At 39.9% G+C, this 19,705-nt stretch overlaps 2 protein-coding genes across 6 annotated transcripts in view; one reads left to right on the top strand and one right to left on the bottom strand.

Annotated features, from left to right (window-relative positions):
• The first annotated feature begins 6,661 nt into the window (after positions 1-6,661).
• Positions 6,662-7,507, top strand: sf3b5 (splicing factor 3b, subunit 5). The gene is made up of 2 exons (XM_086045206.1): positions 6,662-6,816; positions 7,090-7,507. Exon 2 carries the CDS (start codon positions 7,091-7,093, stop codon positions 7,349-7,351), a length of 261 nt encoding a protein of 86 aa, XP_085901332.1. The 5' UTR covers positions 6,662-6,816; position 7,090; the 3' UTR covers positions 7,352-7,507.
• Positions 7,508-12,954: 5,447 nt separating this feature from the next.
• Positions 12,955-19,705, bottom strand: part of phactr2 (phosphatase and actin regulator 2) — a 28,601-nt gene continuing 21,850 nt past the window's right edge. For all 5 annotated transcript variants that reach the window (XM_086044702.1, XM_086044706.1, XM_086044703.1 and 2 more), the window contains 7 exons: positions 19,233-19,423; positions 19,010-19,166; positions 18,800-18,855; positions 18,026-18,087; positions 17,285-17,422; positions 16,511-16,587; positions 12,955-15,667 (listed from right to left, as the gene is read on the bottom strand). In XM_086044702.1, the coding sequence (XP_085900828.1) occupies positions 15,652-15,667; positions 16,511-16,587; positions 17,285-17,422; positions 18,026-18,087; positions 18,800-18,855; positions 19,010-19,166; positions 19,233-19,423 (697 nt within the window). In that variant the 3' untranslated portion in view covers positions 12,955-15,651. The remainder of the gene's footprint in view (positions 15,668-16,510; positions 16,588-17,284; positions 17,423-18,025; positions 18,088-18,799; positions 18,856-19,009; positions 19,167-19,232; positions 19,424-19,705) is intronic.

Raw genomic sequence — 19,705 nt, 5'->3', positions numbered from 1 at the left:
GCCTTCTGCCATTACGCTTTGTCCTGCTCTGATGTTATATCAGGAACGCACGCACGAGCACAGACAAATGAACAGGCGTACACACAAGAGATAGACCGATATATTTTTTCCAGGGACGATACCGCAGTCAAGGAGGCCGATAACCGATATTTCGAGCCGATACACACCAAATCCACATCCACAACAAATCCCTGTGTATGCTGTGTATACGTTTTCAGCAACACAACTAAAAAATTGAATGGGGAAAAAAAAAAAAAAATGTGAATATCGATCCGCAATTAGTTGGGGGTCATCTGTACTTGTTGAATTTGACATCGGATGTGTGTGCGAGCGCTCCGCAGGCCCAACTCATCGAAGTCAATTTTCCATTCTTTTAAGAATGGTCAAATGTTACTTAAAACGCGGCGTGAAGCGCTAATCAAGGTTTTACGATGATGGCCGGGAACCACTTCATTCACCAAACAGGTTGTTTTCCACATGGGCGCTTCCACTGTAATAATAATCATAATGGGATCCCGCACGTTAAATAGGACTAGATTCCCCGGTGGCAATTCCGCTAAACGGTGATCACATGCTGTGAGATGAACGGCTCGAAACGCGGCAGTAATTATGAAAGGCGCTGAAAACGTCGTCGGTTTCTCGCTGTCCTTTTTATAGCTTCGTGCACGATACGAGCGCGCAGTGACCGCCTTTCAAACTTAATGCCGCGGTTCTTCTGGGTTTTTCATTATGAAGGTAGGCCATCTGCATATGGTTTCCCTCCATTCGGTGAAGAGTTTAAATAATTTAGCCTGCTCGTTTATGAGACTCGCTTTAGTCCACTAAAATATTAAGAAATATTTTTATTGCAAAAGTCGCGAATGACTCCTTAATTTTATGTCATCCATCAATCTGTTCTCTGTCCTGCTTCTGTCAAGGACTGCACTGATTTTAAAGGGAATCAGGAGCATGGTTATAATCGTTTTGAATTTTTCTTTATAGTTACTTTTTATTTTGTTTTGCTTCACTTTTGGAGATTCAGTAAGTTTCATTTAGTTTTTAAAGCAGGTTTGTTAGTTTTTATTTTTTGGGGGGAAATTTTAAGTTTTAGTTTTTATTAGATTTTGTATTTGTTTTTTATCAGGATTATTTGTTGAGTGCAAGATAAAAAAGGGTCACTAAGGATTGTGTGGTGTAAACTACAGTTCTCAAACAACTGTTTGACCTTCTGTATGGATCTAAAATGAGCCCCTGAAAGCTCATGTACGGTATATTAAGTGACAAAGATGACAATAAAGGACATTTTTGCTAGAATTATAGATTTACTAAGATGTAGTTTCGGTTAGCTTTGGTTTGTTTTAAAGCAGAAATTAACCTAAACATTTTTTTTTCAAAAATCTATTTTCAAAAATATGTTCCCTGCAAGCCCGCTAGTTGAAACGGCATTCTGATTAATATTGTGTTTGTGGAATATGAGTTCAGCAGCAAAATCCACCCCTTTTTAGCCATGTTAGGGGGCGGCCATTTTGTCACTTCTGTCGACTGAAAATGACATCACAACTACTCAGGGCTCAGGTAACGTCCAATCACGACTCAGATTGAGGAAACAGGTCAGCCGTGATTGGTCGTTACCTGAGCCCTGAGTAGTTGTGATGTCATTTTCAGTCGACAAAAGTGACAAAATGGCCGCCCCCAGAGATGGCTAAAAACGAAAGCTCTTATTCCACAAACGCAATTATCAGAATGCCTTGTTTCAACTAGTTGGCTTGCATAGAACATATTGAAAAAAATATGTTTGGGTTGACTTCCCTTTAAGCATTTTTGTTTTTATTTTGTTTTGTTCACAACATTTTTTTTCCAATTTTAGTTGAAGCTTTTTCGTTAGTTTCCGTTAACTATAATAACCTTGCTTTGCCGTGTTACATTCATCAATGCAAAGTACGTACTGTTGCATTGGTTAGAAAGGAGAGAATAAACGTTGCAAAATTCAGATGTAAAGACTTTCTTCAGAAACATTTCTGGTGATATGAGAGGCTCAAAAAAATAAGGATTTCAAAAAATAAATCCCATTTCCTGTGAATTAGATAGACTCCCTCTCAAGGTCACATGGTTGCAGAGCTCAAGATTGCACTTTGACTTGTTATATGGGATATTCACCTTGCGGGAAAACCGTGTCTTCCTGCTGTGATGCGATAAGAAGACAATTAACGTGTTGCTATTGTTGCAAAAGGGCGGCAGTTGAAATAGACACCGAATGTCACATGGGAATATTTTTCCCACCTGCAAATTCCTGATATAGATTAAATGTTACCATTTTTTTTTGTGGAAAAGAAAAACTTTTGAAAAACTTTACATATACATACATACAGTTTTGTTTGTTACACTCCCCACTTCCCAGGGGCGCGCGCACCACTTTTTGGCAATGCCAGGCATAGAGGAAAAAGTTCCTATTTAATATTTTTATTGAGTAGAAGGAAAAGAAAGTTGAACATTGGGCGTGAAAACAATGCAGATGGGTTTTTATTTTCCTAGATTACACTCGCGGGGGTGCGCGCACCACAGATTGTACGCCGGGGATTCACAGTCTCACTCTAGTTGTAATATAAGCAGCAGAGGGTAACAAAATGTTTGACATTCATGAGTATAAAGTTGAAGCTGCTGGCACACAGCAGCTTGCCTTAATGTCCATTTCTGTCATGCATGGCCACTTGCTAGAAATCTGTTATCAGGGTGCGAATGCACCTCAGAATAAGGTCAACTCCACATCAAAAGAAAAGTATTCCAACTTTAAAATATTCTGTTGATTCAAGAAGTCTTTAGAATCAGCTTCACAATTTCAAATTTGATTTTGTTTTTCCTCAACTTTTTCAGAATTGGTCATTCTAACACATGTCGCAACCAATTGAAACCATTCCAGATATTTGCTTTCCAAATGTTTGGATAATATTTTGCTTTATGTTGGGCATAACTACTGTCAACATGTTATCATTTGAGCAATTGTCATTAGAGATAGGGCAAGATGTAAAATTAGTCTGCTCCTCAGCATTTACACGCAAAGGCACTTTCCAAAGAAATTGCATTCTCTAGTTATTACTATAATCAATATGGATTGTAACACACAAAGGAAAAATATTTGGACATTTTTCAGTGCAACAGAAAATAAATGAGATTTCGCATGGAATCTCTGCAGACAAATTGTGGTGCCCGACGACAAGTGGATTTGCTGATGTCATAAACTCAGATCTGGAGGCCTTTCTTAATGGATGGGTGAAGTGGAGAATTTTTTTTTTTTCCTTCTTTCAGAAAAAAAAAAAAGGCACACAACAAATAAAGGCTGAGATTTGCAGGGCGTAACTGTATCCAATAGTGGACTTGTTGTGCTGGCGGAAGGTCAAGGCGGTAAAGGCGCCTCATCGGTCATGTTGTCACCGGGAGCGGCATTTTTTTAGCTTTGTTTTTGTTAAGCGGGACGATGGAGAAAGACTTTATTAGTTGCACTGGCAAAAGCTGCAAAAGCAAGTCAGAGTTTCATGGTCAGATATTATTGGAAAGGCCAAGTCGTCATCTTGACAAGGAGAAAATTGAGCTGTGGTGTGCATTAACGGCAAAGATGAATGTGAGATGATAACCCGAGGCTGGACAATAAGGTCTTAAAATTAAATCGCAGATTTTCGTCACAAAAATCTCATTTTTGATCAATTTGTTTTCCTTGGCTGATAGGGAAAAAAACAAAACATGACATTAAATGAAAATAACTTTTGCTTGTCCATTCCCGCCCCCTTTTTGGAATTTGCTTTATTTATCCTGGTACCAAATGAGCTTTGAAATATTTTTTTCACCCAGAAACTCATTTTGTTTGATTATAATTCTTATTTATTTTTATTTTTTTAATATGTGAAATATCTGCCTAAACACTGTCCTTGGGGAACGATGACATGAGCGTGTATCCATCTGCAGGAACCATGTCAGTCTGTCTGGCACTCTGAGATCAATATAGACAATAAATACTACATATTCGCCCAGTCCGTGAACGTAATTACACGCTCAGGAAGACGCAGTGCGCGTTTGTTGCGCCTCTCTTTCAACGGGGCTCTCCTGGCGCCTCCCATCATTTCGCACTTGTGGAGATTGCCTCCAAAAGTCATTAAAGTCGTCGTTGTTGGGCTTTCACGCTTCCCGCTCTGATCCGCCGCTCGTAACTCCCCAAACATTTGTAGCGGTGGGCTTTATATTGGTGAGAACGAACCTTTGAGTTGTTATGGGTGAGAAAATACGTTTCTGGGGGAATAACTGCCAGACAGCTAGAGAGATCGATACAGTAGATTTGTGTACCACCTGGTAGCACAATAGCTATCTTGCCAGTTAGCCACTTAGCTTAGCAAGATTAGAAACGGAATTCACTTCTACAGTAAACCCCCTTGCACCATGGGTTCTATTTTGCAGATATTTTGAGGGGCAGTAGCCTATAGTTGACAACTATTTTGTTCTGTCTCCAGTTTTTTGGGGTGATAATTCCACTGTTGACCACTAAATGGTTTAACACTATGTACATTTGAAAGAAGAAGAGTGAAAACGGGAAGTATTTCGGCTCAGTCTCGTCCTTGTTGAAAATGATTGAATGTCAAATCCTCTGTAATCCTGCTTTTTACGCCAACAGAAAATGACGACTGTAGGTTCATTTTATGATGGACATCTTCGGGCGTGATTATTGATTCATTTTGCGAAAATCGACTGCCCCTCTATGTTAAAATTGGAACTAAATCTTAATTTAGGCCAGTATTCATCTGAAAAATATGCCTTTTACTTTATTCATTTTTGCCTTTAAAAAGTACGTACAAAGTAACTTTCAACATGATATATTTCCAGAAAAAGGTGCGGATCCACCAATTGAGTAGCACGGCTTTGGAACTCCCTGTAGACGTGCAGCAAAGTCTTTTATCAGTTTATTCCCCCCCCCAATTTGTACGTTTTCCACAGAGCAGCTTCACAAACAGCCAATCAATAATGACGAAGCACGCTTGTCCCAGGAGTCCATTTCAACGACATGCGGCATCCAGACAGATTGTAGCACCTCTGATAACATTTTCTGGGGATGCTTGTTGTTTTCTCTAAATCTCCTGCGGCGATGATAATGATGATGATGAGGTGGAGGAGGAGGAGCTTTCAGCGCCCTCCCGGAATGCTGCAGTTGTCTTACTATTCCGCTCCTCTCATTTTATTGATCCTATCAGGAGTTGTAATCACATCCATTCCTCAGGATGGGGAAAAAAGAAGGCAGAAGCCGTAACACTAACATGCATTCATTTCCCATGTGTAACAAACTCTTGGGCATTTTCCTCCCTATTCCGCGAGAAACAAAATAAAAGTAACATCGTCACCGTTTTATATACTGATATGATACTGATATTTCTCAGAGAGGAACACAGGTGGTAGAAGGTTGAAATCCCACGTAACATCTATGTGCAGCTGCAGTGTGACGGATACCGGATGCGGTTACCGTGGCGACAAGAGTGCTCATCTTCCGCTTCACGATGACAAGGTGCATTCGTGTGTCAAAATACGTCGGGCACATTGACGTAGACACACACTTGAGCACTTTTCATGCTTGCAGCTGTTGTTTGTTACTGTGTAATTGAATTTAGAACAATTGATTGCATACATTTTAATGAGAGGAACATTCTGATATATTGTAATGACTATTGTCATATCTTGTCTAATGTTTCACTTAAGGCTGGGTGATTTACTGATTATTTCAAGTTTATTCTGCAAGAGTTTTTTGTTTTTTTTAAAGCTTCCGTAGTTCAATGCGTGCCTGTCAGGTTCACACCAAGTAAGACATTAGTAAACAACGCACACAATGAGGAGAGAAGACACTCGGCACAATATTGTCGTGTTTCTTGCAAGGAGGGCGCAGTGAAGTGTACTATTACAGTTCCTAAAACCCTCTACCCGGCTCCTGCGCCTCCTCTCTTTTTATTTTCTTAGGAGGCCCTGATTACAAAGGTGTTCCAGCTCTAAGGGAAAGGGGAGCGAAAGCAGCTGGAACACTCTGAACTTGTTTTGTCTATGTGTGTGTGTGAGTCTTTATTATACAAAATGTGGAAGCAAAGCACAAAGAGCATCGTGCCTATTTTGCGGCTGTGTCCTACTCAAATTCCACTTTCTTCACAAGCAACTTCGACTTGTAAATATAGTACAACCTGCAAACAATTATTCTATCAGTGCCCTACGTGTGCTGCTTATACCAACAAGGCCGTAAACAGAGTGGTGCTAGTTTGCACACGGTCAGTGTTGCCAATTTAGCAATTAAAAAAAAAAAACACACGCACGCACAACAAAATAATCCGCCATCCCCTGTATACAGTACTGTACATATTTTGACCAAATGCGCACCCCCCCCCCCCCCCCCCCCTCCCGGTCCCCCATGAGTAAGCACTTAATTTTACATTATATATAAAGAAAAATGTACAGTATTTCTATTGTCTCTCTGGAAGTAAATTCTAGGTCAAATGAACGAAAAAAAAAACATGCTGGGTAAAAAGAAGTTTCAAAGCTTACCTGTTAGTTGAAAAAATAAAGCAAAGTGAGCCGTCCACCCCGAAAGTGTACGCCACGTTAAATGAAACTACAAACTTTTTCGATTATTTACACCCTAATATTAAGATTAAAACTTAGATCGGTCTTGTGACAGCTGAAATATAAATAAACCAAATAAATAAAACGATCACAGTCGCTTGTTTCAAGTCGGAACCTTTTTCCCCAACGGACATGCCGGAACTGTAAGCGGTTTTCATTGGAACCAAGTCGGCAACGTTAGCTTCACCAAACAACCTCCAAGTACGTATCTTAACATGGTTTTAATTCAAACTAAGAATTCCACACCACAGCCATAACTAACTATTAGTTATGGTGGATTCGTGTTTGTTTTTGAGTTTAAATCAAATACGATAGCTTTGCATGCTATCAGTTTCCGTCCACTACCGTTGGTTGTTACCGTTAGCATAGTTAGCTTCTCTGGCACGATAGAAAACTATAGTGGTTAGCCTTCTTAGTTTTAGCTCTAACCCAGAACCGCATTTAACGAACGTTTGCCTTACCTTCCCTTTGCAGGATGACGGACCGCTACAACATCCACAGCCAGCTGGAGCACCTCCAGTCCAAGTACATCGGCACCGGCCACGCCGACACCAGCAAGTGGGAATGGCTGGTGAACCAGCACCGAGACTCGCACTGCTCCTACATGGGCCACTTTGACCTGCTCAACTACTTCTCCGTGGCCGAGAACGAGAGCAAAGCCCGGGTCCGCTTCAACCTGATGGAGAAGATGCTCCAGCCGTGCGGACCGCCCGCTGACAAGCCGGACGACGCCTGATTGTGGACACCTGATTTCTCCCTTTTTGTTTTACCGATACAGAAGACACTTTAATTTTTTTTTTTTTTTTTACAAATTGTTACTAGAGTGCGTAGTGCAAGATACAGAGGATGTCTGTTGGTGTTTGTAATAAAAGATTAGTTTCTCTTTTCTCCAGCTTTGTCCTATGGAATCATTGTAATATCCCTGAAAAATCTAGTATAGGAGCCACATAGGGGAACTATTGGAGACATCACTCAATGTGATGCACTATTTTAGTTATGCATATATGAATACGCATGTCCTCCATTTGGCCGAAGCAACATGGTGAACATATAATTAATTCATAGTTCATAAATGTGCTGGGGAGGCGCGCTGTTTGTAATATGAGATTACTTCACCTACGATTATATTAAAACAAATGTATGTTGATGTAATAGAACATTTATATTTTTTGCATATTACTGAAATTAATAGTGGGTTTTCCAAATGAATGAACTTGGAAAAATCTAATCATTCTACACACTGTCACTTTAACCATGCATGTCTTAAAACCCCAAATTAAAACCTTAGACTATGCTTGAACTAAACTATAGGTTTGAAACACTACTTTGAAACTGTAGTCTTGAAACCCTAACCCAAGCTTGAAACTCTGTTTTGAAAACCCAATTTGAAACCATAATACTCATAAACACATCATTTGAAACCCTAAGCCTGTCTTGACACCCTAATACTTGAAACCCCAATGTAAAACTTTTAACTTGCTAAACCCCGCTTCCAAACGCTAATCCTGTCTCGAAGTCCTGATTTCAAACCAGAATCCTGGTTTTAAACCCTAACCTAGTCCCAGGCACAAAACCCTAATTTAAAACTCTAACCCTTGATTGGAACCCGGAATGCAATTGGCCTGGACATTTGTATACCCCTTGATATATACACAAGTGAAAGCAGTTTCCGAGCAGGCATAATGTCCGTAATGTGTTTCGAGGAGGCTGGTTTGTTAATGCAAATTGAAAACGTCTTCAGAAGGACAAAGCCTGGCAGTGGAGTGGTGCTTCTGCGGCTAGATTGTTTATCACACAGACGCGTGCGCGTGCGTCGAGGACACTGCGAGTGAGTCACACATTGTTGTTGCTGGCGAGCAATGAGTCAGCCGCGTGATCAAGTCGTTGCATCGAGAGGTCCCATGTCTCGGCCGCATCTTTTTTTTCCCAGGGTTCTCCGAGCCAAGTGAGTCCTCGCCATCTGTCCATGCTGGTGGCGAGCAAGCTGCCAAGCAGGCGGCGCGCACACGCGCGTTAAGACACGCACACGCACGCACTGAGACTGGCACGCACGCACGCACGCACTCACAGCCACACGAACGCTCACTAGGATACACCGAAATACGGTCACTGAGATTGACACACACAGTATGCACACATTTTCACATGCACACACACGTACGCACACAAAAACATTGAGACCATCACTGATGGTGCACGCGCATGCTCAAAACGCAATTAGACGCTTGAGAGACAAACACGCGCACACACTAAGACACGATGAAAGATAAACACTGGATAGACACATACTCAGACCCAAATTGAGAGAAAAATACAGACACACACACACACGCTCACAATGAGACAAGCACTCGAGACACACACCAAGAAAAACAAACAAACAAACAAACACACTCACAAACACACAGAGATGCACACACTCACTGACCATAATGGAAATCTATACAATTGAATCAAGTCAACCCAAACATATTTCTTTCACAGAATATGTTCTATGCAGGCCCACTAGTTAAAATACGGCTTTCTGATTAAAATTGTGTTTGTGGAATATAAGTTAAGCAGCAAAATGCACCCAGTTTTAGGGGGCGGCCATTTTGTCACTTCTTTTGTCGCGACAAAATCATGGCTCAGCATTGTAATTTATCAGAAAACAGGTGCGCTGCGATTGGTCGTTACCTGAGCCCTGAGTAGTTGTGATGTAATTTTTAGTCGACAGAAGTGACAAAATGGCCGCCCCCAGAGATGGCTAAAAACGATGAACTCTTGTTTGACCAACGTAATTTTGAACCCTTATAGTGGCTTGACACCCTAATTTAAAACGCTAAACTTTGCTTAAAACACTAACTCTGGCTTTAAACTCCAATTTAACACCCCAACCCAGTCTTGAAACCCCAACCCAGTCTGTATACCCCAAGTTGAATCCTTAACACTGGCTTGAAACTCTAACCTCTGCTTGAAAGCATAATTCTGGCGTGGAACCCTAAACCAGAACACCCCAACGCTAACTTGAAAACCCCAAATGCTTGAAAACCCAAAATGAAGCCCCAAACCTTGGTTTGAAACTAAACCCCCTGCTTGAAACCCAATTTGTCATCCCAACGTTGGCTTGAAAGGCCAATTTGACACCCTTATTGTGACTTGAAACCCTACTTTGTAACCTTACCTTTGCTTGAAACTAACTCTAGTCTTGTAACCCTAACCGCGTCTTAAAACCCCAGTTTACCACCCTAACTTTGTCTTGAAACAATTTTATAACATGAATAGACCCACACAGACATATCCACTCAAATATACACTTGAATAAGGTCCCCAATGTGTAATTAAGCATCCTTTAAGAGGGTCCACTGTATATAAATCCAAGCTATGACTGTAATATTATGCTTGAAAGCCTACTTTTAAAAATATTAAAAACACTCCATCACAACTTTAATGACGTGAATTATTGTATTACATTTTTGTACTTATTAAACGAGGTAAAATAAGTTCATCCATATATATTTTTTTAAAAAAAAGGAGTCTGGCTCAGAATTGAGTTTTCAATAGTCTGTGTGTATTGTCCCATGGGGCCCAACTGTGTTAAGCACTTGCTCTACTTCACCGTAATCTATGATTACATAATATCACTATTGCAACAACAACAACAACAAAATAATAATAATAAACAACGTGCGCTCAGGCAATGCAATCATCTTCTTCGACCACCCACCAGCTTGCAATCTGCTTATCCCCCATTGCCGTTTGTTGTGCTTTCCCATCTTTAGCCATCGCTCGCTAATGCAACCACCGGGCCTGCCTGCAAGTAGCAAAGGTCTGCATAAAATTGACGCTAATTATAGATGCATGTAAGAGGACGGGTGGGGGTGGAGTTCTTGAATACAGTATATCCAGCGATAAACCACAAATACACATTTGCAATGAAAAACGAGGGTAAACCCCCCCCAAAAAATAAAAACAATGTAATCAAAATTTTTTTTTAAAAAATCAGCAACTAGGTGATTCTGCAGATGCCACTGTAAAATCGAGTAAGATGCTCAAAATATTAGAAACAGCCTTCGGTGCACTTCCACACAAATTGTTCAATGAACAGCTTTGTTGGACCTTAATAGATTGTAAAGGAGGCAAATTATTTTGTATTGTATTACGGTTACGTATTGATATTCAGAGGCGAAAATTGCAATATTATTCATTTAGTTATTACAAATCGTTGCTGTCCTGTGAAAAACACTTCTGTCCGTTTTTTTTTCTCTTTTTTTCGTATTTTTTACGTGAAAGGTGTTTCCGCATTACAGAAAAATTCTAAAATTGGACATAAGTGTTTATCACAGGACAGCGACATACATTTTAAGTTAATTTATGAGTACAGCCGTGCAAGGAAATAGGCCAACAAAAATGTTTTGTATTATTTCTACCATTATATATTGATTTAATAATGAAATATAAATCCATATAAAATCCAATTTATCGTTTCATGATTTAATATTTTAAATTACATAATCTTTTCCATCATAGCACACAGGCTTACACAGACAAAAATCTCTTATTTCAATAGATTAAATTCTAAAATAATGTAAACATGTTCATTCTAAAATAAGAAATACCTATAATGTTCCAATAATCCCATGAGCTCTAGTTTATATATTAACAAAATAAGGTATTTATTTTTAATTAACATACATTACTTTATCACAGCACAGTCACACCTTTCATATTATCAACATGAGGGAAATCTCTACACAAATATAACATTCTTTTATAATGAAAACATTTCAATACTGAACCACTACATGTACAAAAATAGACAAACCACTGCGTTTTAAAAAACTTGCAAAGCACTTTTCATCCCATTTTAAGAAATAATGAGAGGGAGAAGCAGTTGACTACGAAGCGCGCCACACGTCGCCACTCCCAATCAGCTTGAGGGCGGCTTACCGATTCATTTGCACACTTTCTCATTTGCGATAACGACCTGAGTGTGGCCGACACCTCCGGGGTGGAAACTACCTTCTCATCCCATAACCAAACTTACTGTTGGGTGTTTTACGGCCCCGCCGACTCCCCCGAGGTGACGGACTGCTCTGCAAAATATAGACACTGTAAATTCGATGGGTGTGTGTTTACGATGTGGGATGCCGTGAGATTTATCATCCTTGGCATTATCATCTGCTTTAGCAAAGGAGAAGAAGCTGCGATGGTGGAAAAAAAAAGAAAAAAAAGAAAAGTGAACCACGTGTTTGCCACGAAATGAGTTTCTGACCTTGATGTGGATTTGTCCTCCTGTAACAACTCCATTAAGGCACAAATTGTCTCCGGCAAGACTTCCAGAAATAATTTGGAAATTCAATGCTTTTATGGTCATACGGGGAAATAAACAAGGACAACTTTTCTTGAAACCATAAACTAGGCTTAAAGACCAGAACGATACTTAAAACTACGACCTCGACCAACACCCTTTTTCAAAATAATAATAATCGGCTAACTTTCTCATGAAACGAATGCTGTTCTTCAGTGTCAGGCGCACTCAGAATACGGTCCTTGCGCCGTTTGTCCACTTGATGTATGTCTGATTCCCTTCAATCTATTGAAGTGGGAGTCCATTTTTTATTTATTTATTTTTTTGCAACGTGGTCTATGTGCCCCCACTAGTCTAATTAACATTCGTAGAATAAGAATGAAGCATAATAATCCACCCGATTCTCATGAAACAGGAGACATTATGTGCAACACCGCCTACTGCTGTTGACTGAAAATGACGTCAAAGTGTCCCCCCCAAAAAAAGAAAATACTGGGAAAAAAAAAAACATTCGGGGTTCACTGTACATACTTATATAAGTTTGATTATACGAGGGTTAACATCGTTTAATGCAGTTTATAATGTCACTTGCAGAGTTAAAACACTGTTCTATCGTGGCCACAGTTTGATCCTGGAAAACAAAACATGAGATCACTTCACATTACCGGTACTTCCTGTGGGAAAATTAGTTTTGAATATAAAAACCAACTTGGATGTCATGTTGCCCTTTGGAGTGTCCACTGTAAAATGAACCCGTGCTCATTTCCTGCCGGCTGCTCCACCTTTTAACGCTAATGGCAGCGGGCAGACAGGCTAACACGCCGACGACATTTTGATTCACGCTAATGTCAGCGAGCTGGCTAACAATCTCACTTGGCTACAAGCGGAACGGATTTAATGAGCTGTTGGCCCGTTTAATCGACAGTGGCCGTTAAGGCTGATGGGTTTGTCCTTTAACTTTAACCAAAGGGAGTGGCTCCGACGCAACCGAGCACTAATGAACCAAGCTGCATCATAACATCCAAATTAAATAAAGACAAACACGTCAATAGTTTAAAACATTTACGCCATGGTTGTATTGTGGCATAAAATTGACCGTGTATGCACATGCTCCATATACATTCTGTACAAAATAATCAATATACAGTACATCATACACTTGGTAAAGAAGGAATACTGTTGTTAGACTGTACATGACTTTAGGTTATGTGTACATACAATGAAGCAGCAGCAGAACACACACACACACACACACACACACACACGTGTGCATGTCCGGACGAGACTGTCAATCACGTTTAATCACGTTACTACGCTAGCAGGAACATGACAGAAACGTTGTATTTGACTTCGTTTGAGATATTCAAAAGTTTGCTAGCACATATAGTAGGTGAGGTTAACCCATCCCAAATACGTTCACACCGTGAGAAATTATTCCCATTGACGTTAATATCTAACAAATTTGGAGCTTGTGTAAACGCAAAAGCACAACGGAGCCGATTCTGGTTGTCGATACAAAAGTCTGATTTCTTAAAACAAAGGCTAACTATTAAATACCTTCACTTTACTTGCAGTAATTCACAATTTGAAGTTACAGGCTGCACTTTGGCTTTAGCAATACTCAGTTTAGCATAAAGACTGAATGGTGAGACAAGCTAGTTAACTTATTTTGTCCAGATTATAACACAAAAAAAGCAAATAATTAAACCATTTAAAAGCAAAGTAGGTCAAACAAAGGCTTAAGGTTTTATGCTAAGCTAAGAGCAGCATTGCCGCTCGGGGGTCATGCGGGAGTAACGAATGAATTGTTTAAGGAATTCCTAATTTAATTCTGTAGTTTGTGAGCTAAACGTCAAAGCTAGCTAGCTCTTAAAAAACAAAGTTGATGCTGTTCAATGAAAAACGTGACAGATTTGACTAATTTAGTATTTTATCAGTATAACAACAAACATGAAAAAAAGATTGACAAAAGTGGAGATGTTTTAAATGGACTGTGACAAAGTGTGTGTAAATGGAGCGGCGGGGACACTTTTTTCTTATCTTATAGCTAGCAGAATGCTAATGTTAAGCCACCCTATGTACCACCTTTAATAACATTTGTCTTAACTTGAAAGAAAGATAATTTAAAGGATTTAAGCAGGATAGCAAGGAGACATTTTAGGTTCACTTTAGAAGTTAACAAATGAGCTAGTCAGCTAGCTGAACTCAAGAGTCGTCACTGTTTAAATGGGGAAGAAAGCATCTCCAAATGTCAAACCCGCAATATCTGGAGATACGCTACTTTCACTGTATTGTGACGTGCTTCTTCACAAGTTAGCATAACCGAGATAGCCAGCTACTCAAAAGTCATTGCAGTTACATGAAAACCATTGTAATTTATCAGGAAAATAACAAAAACTGAGTCACATATTTTGGTATGCAGATACTGTATGTTTTTTTCACTGGACTATTACAAAGTGCCAGTAAAAGGGGGACACTTTTTTTTTTTTTTTTTAGCACATTTTAGCTACTGTTTCTTAGAGATATAATTTAGATTCTTGTTTGCACAACCGAGGGCCATTTTGCTAGTGCAGAGAGTCATTGCAGTTACATGAAAACCACTGTGATTTATCAGCTGCAAAAAAAAAAAAGACTAACTCAACAAATACAGTATGGGGGTATGTTATTTTCATTGGACTGCAACAAAGTGCCTATAAAAGGGGGATACTTTTTTAGTTTTTAGCAATTAGCTAGCAAAATGCAAATTTGAGCCGCCGTGTCCACCTCCATACGACAGTCTTTCCTATGACAGCACGTCATAGAATGACAAATGTTACACAATAACAGCATTTTAGGGATGTAAACAGCATAGCAGAGATGTATTATTTTAACTGAGATAGCCGTAGCTTGGTGAAAGAAAATGTGCTCCGAGTGAAAGCTGACTTTTGAACATTTTAAACGACTGCGATGAAACGTGCAGCAAAACACCGACTGCTATGTCAAAAGGGGTGCAAACATCAGAAATAAAGAATGTTTGCAGAAAGAGAAATGGGAAAAGAACGCTACTGGGTGGAGGGTTGATTGCTTTAGTGCCTGTTTGTTTTTGTAAGGTTAATAGCTTTTTGGCACAAAGACACTCTGTGAATAAAGCTAAAATGATTGAAACAGATTTAAAAGCTTAAAATGTGCAACTCTGAAACAACATTTCGAGCACTTGGAGGATTTTTTTTTTTATCAGCACTTAACAACAGAGGTCTCATGGCCATGGTCCCGTGGCTCCGTGGCATCCCAGCAAGCAAATGTGCAAATGTGCTAATGTGCTTATGACATAATGCCCTCTAGTGGCCTGATCATTTGACAACAGCTGCTGATGGTCCATTGGTTGGCAGTCCGGGTCAGGAAAAAAAAAGCACACCTTTTGCATGGAAGCTACAGTTCTCTTGAGCCACATTCATACAAATAATAACGCTCCATTTGACACCTCTCGGAGCGATGAGAAAAACAAAAAAATTCCAGCAAGTCCTCTTCGCAATCCATAATAAATAAATCATTCTTAACGGGCCACCAACTTTTCCGAGTATAGGTACAGTATGTGCAATAAAGTTCCACGAGTGGGCCACACGGAGAACCCAGGCTCTTAAGACAAACCTGCGTTTGTTGTTACTGCGCAAGTAAGTACACAGGGTGGTGTGCTCAGACTGACGAACAGCAGCAGGTCTGATGGCCAGGTGGACTTTTCCTCTTTTGATGCTGACGCCCAGTTCACGTTAAGGCCGATGGAATCTGAAAATGCATACAAATATTTGAATAACATGATATACAGATTCCTGAGGGATATCTTTTGAAATATACACTGTATTCAATGATACAGTCATTGAATACATCATCATCACAAATTTAAATCAATATGAATATGATTCATTATTGAAATGCAAATAAATTACAATTTACTATTTGTTGTGACTATGCAGCATGTACCACTACAATACCAGCGCAAATCACAAAGGAGCGCAATAAATGAAAAGTGAAATATATTTCATTACTGTAATTCATCTTAAATTGAACAATACATTAAAATTCACAGAATATAATTACATTTAAAAAGTACAATTAATTAAAATAGAAATAAGCTGTAAAAATACATTTAACTCATTCACTGCCAAGGACATATTTATGTCTTTTCACAGTCCAGACATTCAATCCCAGGAACATATTTATATATTTTTTCATTTTTAAAAGAGGGGTCTGAAAATGTCTGGCAGTGAATGAGTAAATCATTTTAAAATAAAATAATATTTTAAAAAAAGCACTTCTTTTCACACACTTAAATGGAAATACAATTTGTGGTAGCCTGTTTCCAAGTATTTGGTCCGTAGTGTACAGTCCATATTGTGTACGTGCTACTAATTCAAACTCATTCACTGCCATTGACAAATTTACTTGTCTTTTCCCAGTACAGCCATTCAATCCCAGGAACCTCTTGATATTTTTTCAAACGTTAAGGTAAAAGAGGGTCTGAAAATGTCCGGCAGTGAATGAGTTAAGTCGTGTTTCGTGGAAATCAAGGCGAGATAATAGCGGCAATTACTGCATTGAAGATTCCTTTTAAAGAACTCTGGAGTGTACCTGGTAAACTGTTTGCTGTCCTCGTGCACCTCCATCTCCCTGCTCTTGAACTCATTCAGTTCTTTGCGAATGGCCGCCTACAGCGCGGACACACAACACACACACACCAATGAAAAGCTCTATTACGCACTAAATGACCACTTTTCCCGTCGACTGGCCTCGTCCATTGGTCGGGCTAATGCGCATTCCCACTAGAGTTGCCGTGATTGAACTCTGGGGCAGCTTCAAGGCCCTCAAGTGAACCTGAGATGCCACTTCATGTTGCTGTCCAACAAGAAGCACGCATTTGGAAAAAAATCAAATGCAAATGTTTGATACTTATTGCCTGTGTAAAAAAAAAAAAAAAAAAAATACACGGGAAGAGGACCTTGAAAAATGAAACACGTTAAATCACAATCGCAACAGTGAAGGGGAAAAAATGAAATTAGTGTATATTTGTTTTACAAAATTATTCAGCTCCCCATGACCCTTGTGAGGATAAGCAGTGCAGATAATGGATGGATGGTTGGATGGATTGATAATTTAGCACCAAATTTGAGCAGCAGAGGGCAGGCTTGATGAATTAAACAGTACTCCAACCAAGCTTGTTCCAAGGCTAGGATTAGTTTTTTGTAAATTGTGAAAAATGTGAGAAGTCCATACAAGGCATAAACAATAGTGTGTGTACTGTGTACATAGAGCGAGAGAGAGAGAGAGAGAGAGAGAGTGTGAGGGGAGGGTGAATAGAAAGTCAAATTGTATGTTTTAAGAGCATTGTCTGTGGGCTTGCCACACCTTGTCAGCGGGTGTGAGTCGTGTCCACGGCTTATCTGCCCGCCGGTCATAGTCCTTGGCGTCCGTGACCTCCACGTACTCGTTAAAACGCAGGATTCTCCGAGCGATTAGCTCCGCTACCGTTGGCCGCACGCTGAGCTGCACAAAAGGACACTTTTACTTTTCATGTTTAAGATGGGGTATTTTACTTTTTTGTGGGGTATTTTACTTTTTTTCTTTTTTTTTTTTACCTAATCCATGATAGGACTCCTACCAATAGGTGCACCAATCCGTATTAACAGAATTCAGTATAATCGGACAGTGAACTACGCTTAAACAGCATTTAATAATATAGTAATCAGTAGTGGATATGGAAGTGTATTGCCTGTAGTTTCTATTACAGTCATATATAATACTATTTCTTGTTATAGAATTAGCGGAAAATTGGAAAGTATTGTAATATCTTGTTGATGAAATGGAGATAAAAGGGGTAGGAACATAAAAGTACACTTCTTCCTACTCCTTTTCGAACATGTAATGTATGTCTGTCTTTTTTTTATGCACTTAAATGACACTCCTTTTTTGTTGTTGTTTTTTTTCCCTTATTTTATTTTTTATGTATTTTTTTTCTTATATGTTGGAAATAAAACGAAGGAAGAAAAAAGAAAAAGAAAAAAAAAACCTGGCCTATCTACCCATTTTAAAAATTAAAAAGTGGCCCTTGATCACAAACGTTTGTCCACCGCTGCTTTATTAGCCTACCTTTCTGGAGAGTTTTCGTTTAATCTCCTGCTTGGCCTCGTGCTCCTCCACTTCGTTCTTCTCTGCACGCAGACAAACAGAGCGGTCATTTCACACCTACTTAGCTTTGTACTTCTATTTATAACAGGGGCGATCTGGATCTTATTAAAAGCATTCCTGTAGATATGAAGACACTTGGTTGCGTCGATGCTGCCAAACCAAGCCAAATGTTGTCCTTGAACTGTAGTATCTCACCACTAACACTGACAAATGTAAGCTTATAAATAACATCTCCGTTAGCTAAACATTATAATGTAATGTTGTTAAGCACTGGGTAGATTTATGAGGCAGCAGAACCCCTAAATTACCCGGAAGAAAAACTAATTCTGAATCAGCTGGTAACGGCACTGTACAGTAAGTGCCTACTTCGTGTTTTGATCCTCAGACCAAAGCCGTGTCTAATATTAAAGTTTGTCAGCCTAATGGCACAACAGTCAGTCACGTTTAACTTCAATGCTGTAAGCAGCGCCTCTGGCAGTCAGCAGGGATGATCCAGAACTACATTGACAGGAGTTAACGAGCTTCATTTAGTGCTTTGCTGCCATTTTGTGGCACAATGGGCAATTCTAAACAATGACTTATGGATTTTTTCTATTCGCATTGGGTTCTGGAACATGGTACGTACTTTAAAAAAATTAGACTGTCTATCACCGAGTATAAAAATAGGAAAAGGAAATATTACTTGAAACAGTAATTGCAATCAATACATGATGTGGTGATGTTTGGATGACCTACGTCTGAGGATGTTGCGCTGCTCCAGCTCCTCTGTGGTTGGTCTTTGGCTCAAACGCCTGAAATGAGAAATAGTTTTTAACTATGTGTCTGCCATACCCTGTACATGCGTATTAAAACAGCGGCGGATATTATGACTTCTTTATCCTTAGATAAATCATTAAAGGCACCCTCCCCGCACGCCGAGCATGTGATGGACGCACGCGTGCCCACCTGACAAGCTTGGAGCCGATTTGCTGGCGGAGTTCGTGTCTCTCCGTCTCGGAGCTGCGTGGCAGTATGTTTTTCTCCTCCAGTTCCCTTTTGCTCGGTCGGTTGCCCAGTTTGATGTTGAGGGTGTCCCGTCGCCGGATCTTGCTGGCCAGGGAACCTGTAGGGAAAGTTGCTCAGTCAAGGCATCCGTAGACATCCATTGATGGCTGAAGTGGTGCCATACTGTTGAGGTACTCGTCCTCTTCCTCTTCCTCCTCCTCCTCGTCATCGCGGTACAGGATGGGCCCGTCCGAATCCGAGTCGCTGGCTTGGCTCTCCGTCGGCCGGTCGGGGATCACCGTCACCTCGATCTGTTGGATGTTCACGGTGTGGCCCTGCGACTTTACGGTGTCCGCATCAGCCGGGCTGCAATCACTGGTACAGTAGACAACACAAAATTTGAATAATTACCTTCCCCAGAGTAGGCTTCTTCTGCGTTGGCTTGTTTGTTGCTAACCTCTACTGAACAATATGGTAGAACTGCACATTTTAGAGTGGCCCTTATTTTGGACAAGCAAAGGATCAATAATCAGCATCTTAATATGCCACACTTGTAAGTTGGCTGAACAATTTTGGCAAAGGAGAATTAACAGATTAACATTAACAGAAATGGACAACAGAAACTAAATTGCTGTGGGTTTTTTGTTTTTGTTTGTA

This window comes from Filicampus tigris, chromosome 11 (assembly GCF_054856515.1).
Source record: "Filicampus tigris isolate MCC_2025a chromosome 11, RoL_Ftig_1.0, whole genome shotgun sequence".
Lineage (NCBI taxonomy): Eukaryota > Metazoa > Chordata > Actinopteri > Syngnathiformes > Syngnathidae > Filicampus > Filicampus tigris.
The sequence above is the reverse complement of the archived record's forward strand: the minus strand, read 5'-3'. Positions and strand labels throughout refer to the sequence as shown.